This window comes from Colias croceus, chromosome 9, assembly GCF_905220415.1.
Source record: "Colias croceus chromosome 9, ilColCroc2.1".
NCBI classification, from domain to species: domain Eukaryota; kingdom Metazoa; phylum Arthropoda; class Insecta; order Lepidoptera; family Pieridae; genus Colias; species Colias croceus.
In genome coordinates this window covers 8,622,294-8,630,697 of record NC_059545.1, presented here as the reverse complement: position 1 = coordinate 8,630,697, position 8,404 = coordinate 8,622,294, and the positions used below count along the sequence as shown (strand labels likewise).

At 37.4% G+C, this 8,404-nt stretch overlaps 1 protein-coding gene across 2 annotated transcripts; it reads left to right on the top strand.

Annotated features, from left to right (window-relative positions):
- The first annotated feature begins 159 nt into the window (after window positions 1-159).
- On the top strand, window positions 160-8,065 carry LOC123694687 (condensin complex subunit 2). 2 transcript variants are annotated; one of them, XM_045640183.1, is made up of 12 exons: window positions 162-327; window positions 414-578; window positions 718-918; window positions 1,360-1,519; window positions 1,902-2,010; window positions 2,302-2,475; window positions 3,241-3,365; window positions 4,133-4,342; window positions 5,337-5,574; window positions 6,468-6,642; window positions 7,023-7,139; window positions 7,670-8,065. In XM_045640183.1, exons 1-12 carry the CDS (start codon window positions 205-207, stop codon window positions 7,970-7,972), a joined length of 2,100 nt encoding a protein of 699 aa, XP_045496139.1. In that variant the 5' UTR covers window positions 162-204; the 3' UTR covers window positions 7,973-8,065. The 2 variants fall into 2 exon arrangements, 1 of the variants encoding a protein (XP_045496139.1); XR_006751835.1 differs by lacking the exons at window positions 7,023-7,139; window positions 7,670-8,065 and having other exon boundaries at window positions 160-327; window positions 4,133-4,646; window positions 6,468-6,591.
- Window positions 8,066-8,404: the final 339 nt, after the last annotated feature.

Sequence of the window (8,404 nt, the reverse complement as noted above, 5' to 3'; positions counted from 1 at the left end):
CCATATAAAATATTCGACTGTCTATGACTATGACAAAATTTATCGACCGATAGCGATAGCTTGTGTCAACTGTCAAAACTTGGAATTTAAAAACTTGAAATGGGAAGTCCGTTGAGTTTATATCTTGTAAACGTTGTAAACATTGAATATCCTAAAAAATACTGAATAATTGTTATCAAATACAATTAAAGTTAATGTGTGACAATGGTCGAAAATCCAATAACTTCGACGCCGGCTTCTATAGCAAGACTGAGTATTGGCGGGAGCAATTCCATACGCAGGCGAAGTCTTATTCCACAAACCCGAGTGAACGTAGTTCGAGATGAGGTTTGATATTTTAAATTCTTAATGAGTTACAATAATTAAATCTGGAAAAATTAAACAATAATACATAAATGTAAAATAACTTTTAGGAACGTAATGACGATGATGCGGAAAGATCGTCTTTGGTGGCTTCAGAGAGGGCTGTGGCTACGTCAACTCCTCACTCCGGATCCCCGAGAAGAGGGAGGGATACTATGAGTTCATCACCATTAAAAGAACATTTCCAAGGATGCCTTAAACTTTACGCTGAAAATGTTAGTATTTTTGATTGTATATCTATACTCTAAAGTCTAAATGCTTAAGACACACTAGTTTATTCATGAAATTATGTGAAAATTTTATATAAATGTTCTTTTTATCATACTACAACTATATACATTTTTTTAATTTTAGAAAATAAATAAGGACAATGCTTGGAATTTACAACTAATAGACTTCATGACATCAATGTTGCGTCGCCACGATTCTAGAATGGATAACTTACAAACAGCCTCTACTGTTGTGGATGCATCGGCAAGAATTTATTCATTTCGTGTAGATGCTGTGCACTATGATGTATTAAAAATGGCTGGCGGCTTGGTAAAAGCTGCTCAGGTATATATTTTTTTATTATTTCATTTAGACGTAACTGTTTTAAAAGTTTTTTTTAATCTCAACTTAATCATAAAACACAAAGAGTTGCAACTATCAAATAATAATAAACAAAGTATGTTGTTTTTACACTTCATATTTAAATACAGTTTCTCTAAAAAAAGTTTTCTCTCTTCAATTTAAAATTATTCCTATTATTACATCAATACTAATATTATAAAGCTGAAGAGTTTGTTTGTTTGAACGTGTTAATCTCATAAACTACTGGACCGATTTGAAAAATTCTTTCGTTGTTGGATAGCCAATTTATCGAGGAAGGCTTTATACCATCACGCTAAGTGCGGAATAGAATATTTAGCGTGATGATATAAAGCCTTATATTAGCACGGTTGTGACTGCAAATATAAATTTCAATATTATAATAGTGTAACTTTGTTTTATCAGAGTAAAAGAGGTAAAAAAGATGATGATGAAGCCGCAAATGAGGAAGGCACTGAAGAAGGGAATACCGCTGCTCCTAAGAAAAAGAAAAAGAGATCCAAAGGTGCAATAGCATCAAACCCTGAAGTGTTTAATGGAGACTTTGATGCTAACGATTGTGTTGGTAAGGCACTAGTTATAATCATTTATATAATCTACTATGTGGTATTAAGAAAACATGATTTTAGATTTAATACCTGGAAATGTTTATGATTGGAAATACATTTTTTTTTTAATAAGTAAAGTTTAAATATTGTCATGTCAATTTCATCAAGCAAGGGTGGTGGTGAGCAAAATAGTAACAATGTACAGTTTACTTTTTAGAATTGACTAGCAATTTTTTTTGTATTTGTATTAGCCTGTCGTGTCCCAATGCTGGGCAAAGGCCTCTCCAAGGCAGCAAGCAATTCTTTATTGAAGAAATATTCTGACATGTATTTTTAAACAAATAAAAAATTGGTAATATTTATTGTTTCCTGTTAAGAATTTGTTAATTCTTTTTGCAGATCCATTTTTTGAAAGGCTAGCAGCAACAGCAGGCGATGTTACATCATCTAACAGGGCATTCAATGCGACATTACCAATACATGACAAAACACTAGCTTTGATATTGAGGTAAGCAATCATTCAACCTAAATGACAGACAGACACTAAACTAACAGACACTAAATTGTTTTAAATAACATTTCTTACAAAAAAAATGTTGTATGGTTTTATGAAACCACGGTAAAAGTGAAACTGTTCGAACGGTTCCGAACACAGCTTTGTGTAGCGCATGTCGTAGGTATACCTACTCGGCAGCCGCGATACACGCGACATGCGCTACACAGACCAAAAAGTTTGAGACGATGTAAAAAAAATACATTAAATAAATTCAAACTACATAATATAACTTTATTTTTTCAGAACTGACAAACAATTTTTAGAAACTATAAAGGAGAACATACCAGAAGATATTGACCTGACAGAAAAGATAAAACTGCCCACAAAGCTAATAGCTCCCTTCACTGAACGGGATCATATCTGTGAGCCGTTTGCTGGTTTCTCTATAAACAATTGGGATCCAGATACTGAAGACTCGTAAGTAATTTAATAATTCACAAAAAAAAAAATATTGGTCCCTGCATAATATATTTTCTTGAAATATACTTTTACTGTTTACTTCAATTTTTTTTTATTTGTTTTCCATACATGCAATGTAAAATTGCTGCTTATAAAGTTTTCAGTTGAATATAATATTTTATAGTAGAGCCATTTTAATAGGCAACATTTGACAGTTCAACAAAATTCAACAACGTAACCTAGTAACGACGACATAGAATAACATGATATTTCGTTTTGTTAGAACTGCACATTTGCTTATTTTTTTTAAATTACGATTACATATTTATAATAATAATGACCAATACAAGTAATTTTAAGATTTCATTTTACTGATAAACCATTATAAACATAATTAACAATTTCTGAATTGAAGAACTGACGTCGCTACAATTTTGTGTCAATAAACCTTTTTTTTTTTTTTTTAAATACCAGAGATGTTACTCTAAAAATCGAAATCTGACATCTAGAATCGAATGCATTGATAACTTGTGAATAAAAATCATCATAAATAAATAAATTCGATTGACAAATGTTTCAAATCCGTATCGATTAATTCACTTTAATCGATGTTTTTATACAAGTTACATCTCTTCGAAGATAAAATTGATAGACGTCAAATGTTGCCTATTAAATTGGCTCGACTATAGTTTTAGAAACAAATAAATATGTTAAAAATAAATAAATATGTAAATGTAATATAAATAAATATTATGTTAATGTGTTAAAAATTATAATTTACAGAGATACCCGTGTAAATAACTGGGTTGAGGATAATCAACTGAATCTATCGCAACAAGCTGTGGCTTTTGATGTTAATGCTGAAGTTGAGCCTATACCACAGGATGATGTACAAAATGATATATTTGGTGAGTTTGAAATTATAAAAGAGGAATTTAAGTGGTTTGAAAACCTACTAATATTATAAATGCGAAAGTTTGTGAGGATATATGGATGTTTGTTATTCTTTCACGCAAATACACGAATCAATTGCAATGAAATTTGCTATGTTGTTGGCTGAAGACCTAGAATAAGACGTAGGCTACATTTTATCCTGGAAATCTTAAGATCGGGAACTATGCGGGTTTTTCTTTGAAAACGCGGGTGAAGCGGCGGCCTGAAATCATGTGTATAAATAACTTTTATATAAAGTAGTATGTATTAACTGTTTTTTGAACCGGTTGTAGATGGTAAAACTATATTAAAGATGATTCAAAAGAGGCTTCTAGAATAAGTTTTAGAAATAAATGTTTGAGTTTTCCTGTATTAACATCAGTGGTGTGAAAAGCCAATTATGAAAAACATCTCTTTATTTTTAAACTAGCTGTTGCTCGCAGCTTTGCTTGCGTGGAAAAGATAAATAATTTTCATGATACAATAAGTTTTCATCCTTTCTTAGGGGACGCCTATGTTATGACATCTACCTGCATGCCAAATTTCAGCGCGATCCGTTCAGTGGTTTGGGCTGTGCGTTGATAGATCATTATATCAGTCACCTTTGAGTTTTATATATATAGATTGTTATTTGTTAGTTAAAAAAGTGCCTCAGCCCCCGGAATCACAGACACAATAGAAAATCTATTGTGTCGTGGTCTCATTGGTCCGCTCGGTGGTCAATGGGTTAATTTGATTACAGAGGAGGAGCCGCTGGGCGGTATCGAGAGCGAGGAGGAAGCGGACGTGGCGGTGGCTGCGTGCGTGGCGCGGCTGGGCGGCGCGGCGGGCGCGCGGCTGGCGGACATGCGGCCCAGCGCGCCGCACCACGCGCGCCTCGAGTACTCGTACTGCGGCGCCGTGCTCGCGGCCTGGGCGGGCCCGGCGCACTGGCGGCTGCGGAACAACAGAGGTGGGTGTGTACAGCTGTGGCAGCTCGCGTGGCGCGGCTGGCGGACATGCGGCCCAGCGCGCCGCACCACGCGCGCCTCGAGTACTCGTACTGCGGCGCCGTGCTCGCGGCCTGGGCGGGCCCGGCGCACTGGCGGCTGCGGAACAACAGAGGTGGGTGTGTACAGCTGTGGCAGCTCGCGTGGCGCGGCTGGCGGACATGCGGCCCAGCGCGCCGCACCACGCGCGCCTCGAGTACTCGTACTGCGGCGCCGTGCTCGCGGCCTGGGCGGGCCCGGCGCACTGGCGGCTGCGGAACAACAGAGGTGGGTGTGTACAGCTGTGGCAGCTCGCGTGGCGCGGCTGGCGGACATGCGGCCCAGCGCGCCGCACCACGCGCGCCTCGAGTACTCGTACTGCGGCGCCGTGCTCGCGGCCTGGGCGGGCCCGGCGCACTGGCGGCTAAGGAACAACAGAGGTGCGTACAAGTCATCATCACCATCATCATCGTGATCATCATCATCACCACAACCATCATCATCATCATCACCATGATCATCATCATCATCATCACCATGATCACACAACCACCATCATCATCACCACAACCATCATCATCATCATCATCACCATGATCATCATCATCACCACAACCATCATCATCATCATCACAGTCCACAACCATCATCATCATCACAGTCCACAACCATCATCATCATCACCACCATGATCACAATGATCATCATCGTCATCATCGTTATCACCACCACCATCATCGTCATTATGATCATGATCATCATCACCATCATCACCATCATCATTATCATCGTCGTCGGCTTATATGCCTTTTTGCCAACATAACAAACAAATTTTACCTTTCCATGAAAGTGATGTTTCAAAACAATACAAATTATGCGTAAAGCAAATTGATATCCACTATCGACCACACATATTTGCATATTTATCGTATTTAAAGTTACTATAATCATTGAGAATAATAAAAATTATCATTGCAGCATCAAAAATGACGGAAAGGACGCAATCAACCGCCGGTCGATTGACGGTAGAGGGCAAAAAGCCAGCTCGTACGAAACGACAATTGGACTTCTTGGGCGCGGGTCTGGCGTTCGATTCCCGCGCAGAGCCCACTGGGGAGTATGAACCGACACAACCAGCGAAAATAATGATTAGCAGGAAGACATTGGCCACTGGGCACACGTGGAATGAGGCTAATTTCAAAACTCCTATTGACAGGTGATTTGATAGTGTGTGTTTTTATTGAGATACTGTTAAACGAACTAGACAAACAATCGCCTTTAAAAGTGCGTCAAAAAATGTCCTAACAGCAGCATAGTTTAAAATATTCATTGAAATTAACACCTTATTCCGTGGCGATAATGTTTAAATTCTATTGTATCGCTCATTAGAAAACTCTGCCTAATGTCTGCATAGGTAGAGTTTTGCTTTGAACAATTTTTGAGCGAGATTGTGAAGTTTTTTATTGTACGTCAAATCTATACTTATCTATATATCTATACTAATATTATAAAGCTGAAGTATTTGTTTGTTTGGTCGAACGCGCTAATCTCAGGAAATAATGGTTCGATTTGAAGAATTATTTCGGTGTTAGATAGCCCATTTATCAAGGAAGGCTATAGGCTATATATCATTACGCTAAGGCCAACAGGAGCAGATCCACGCAGGTGAAACCGCGAAGCGCAGCTAGTATTAATTATCTATAATATAAAAATGAATCCCAAAATGTGTTGGTAAGCGCATAACTTGAGAACGGCTAAACCGATTTCGTTAATTCTTTTTTATAATATTCCTTGAAGTTCGAGGATGGTTCTTATGTAGAGAAAACGTGAATATGTACCACGGGCGAAGCCGGGGCGGACCGCTAGTATAATATAAAAATGAATCCCAAAATGTGTTGGTAAGCGCATAATAACTTGAGAACGGCTTAACCGATTTCGTTAATTCTTTTTTTATAATATTCCTTGAAGTTCGAGGATCGTTCTTATGTAGAGAAAACGTGAATATGTACCACGGGCGAAGCCGGGGCGGACCGCTAGTATATTATGAATTTGACCATTAACATACTTAACTACATGTCTATTATTTAAACTTAATAAACAATTTTTTAGAGGTCTAGACGAGACGCATTTCCGCAAATTATTCCTGCGCAAAAACGTGATGATGTTACGCAAAAGAGATTTGGAGCGAAGCAAGGAACAAGAGCCGGCGCCGCTGGCCGTCGACAATCAGGACTATGATTATAACAATGAAAACGACGCGTCTTATTGTCCTAATACTTTACCGGTATGTAGATGAAATAATTTTATTTTGTTTGAATATTGAAAAATTTATCTTTAGTATCATTATTTATAATTCTAATTTATTTTGTCTATCAGTTAGATTTTTTTTTCTTAAACTGTCTGTTACGTTCAAAATGAAAACTACTATTTAATTCCTACAAACAATGAAAATGTAATTTCGAACGAAAGCCCTTGTGCAGATGGCGCATTGTTAGTCAGTCAGGAGTAAATAAATATTGATGAATTTATAAAATAGAAAATAAAACACATAGTGGATGTTATAATATTTTCTTCCGAATCCGCATCTATAAAACTGTTTCAACTATTTCATCGCCATACAGCACTAGATCAATAAAATTCTCTATGTTATTAATAAAATGACAGGAAGGAGACGAGTGGGGTCACGAAGACGGTGCGACTGTATCGAACCCGCACGCGCTGATGCCGGGAACGGAGCCCACGGACGGGGAACTGGGAGATATGCTCGAGCCACCCACTAAGGTATATAACGATTTAATTTAATCATTTTGATAAAATACTATACTAATCTCTATATCTTAGATTATGGATTGGTCTCCGCGCGCGCTACGACTAGATACCGCCGGCGTACTCGAAAAATGCGGCAACTAAAAGTACGCCGAAATCGGCGTACCCGAGCCAGTCGTGTCACAAGCATTGTGTGGAGAGGGCGTACCGATAGTTTCTAAAGATTTTGGACAAAACCTGTAGTAAAATGCCTGTTTGTGCCATAAACTGTAAAAAAAAATACAACAAAAAATAAGAAAGACACTGGGATCACGTACCATCAGGAATAATCGTATTATTCGATATTTCACCTGTACTTTGAAAATGTTGTTTACGAAAATACGACGCCATTTAGTGTTGCCGTATTGCATATCCCAAAAACACACTTTTAATTTGAATTTCTAACGAAAACTTATTTCATTTTTTTCATATTTTCTGATTGTGATATTATTAAAAACATCATTTATATTTGAAAGTAAATTTAATAAGATAATGTTTGTTTTTAGATCGCCAAAATATTCATTCCCTACGCGATGCGAGCGAAAAAGGTCGACATGAAACAACTGAAACATTGCACTTGGAAAATGTTAACGGAAAAAACTCCAGAGGGGGAGAAAGAGGATGTCTCCGAAACGACATTCTTTTCCGTTTATTCCCGTTTACCGAATAAATTATCATCAAATATGCGAGAAGCGCTCAGTGTGCCTCTAGCTTTGTTATCCGTGCTCCATTTGGCGAACGAAAAAGGTCTCATTCTAGAAAAGAACGAAGATCTCCGGGACTTTGACATTTTGGGACTTATTAAGTGAATGTGTGTGAACGAAATATTAATTAATTAATTCAATTTTTTTATAGCAAATTTTTCAAACTGATGAACTTTTTCTTCCTTTTACTAGTTGTGTAAATTATACCCGGCGCGGCCTAAGATGATCCCTATGACACTGACAGTTATTCTCAAGAGACAAACTTGTAATGGCGTCACCATTAAATTAGAAACGTATTGGAGGCGTCTAAAAATGGCATTTATTAATTTTTACGTAGCTTTATGCCATTACAATGATATTCTGTTGGCATTATAACAATTCTTAACATTTACGAGAAATTATATCAATCTGACTTTACGTTTACGTCCTTCAAAACTTACATCGTTGGCATTTATCGACTAGTGCGGAAAGTATCGATAAACAAATTTCGATAATGGAAACGAGTTCACATTTTTTCCATGCTTAAGCTATAGTTCA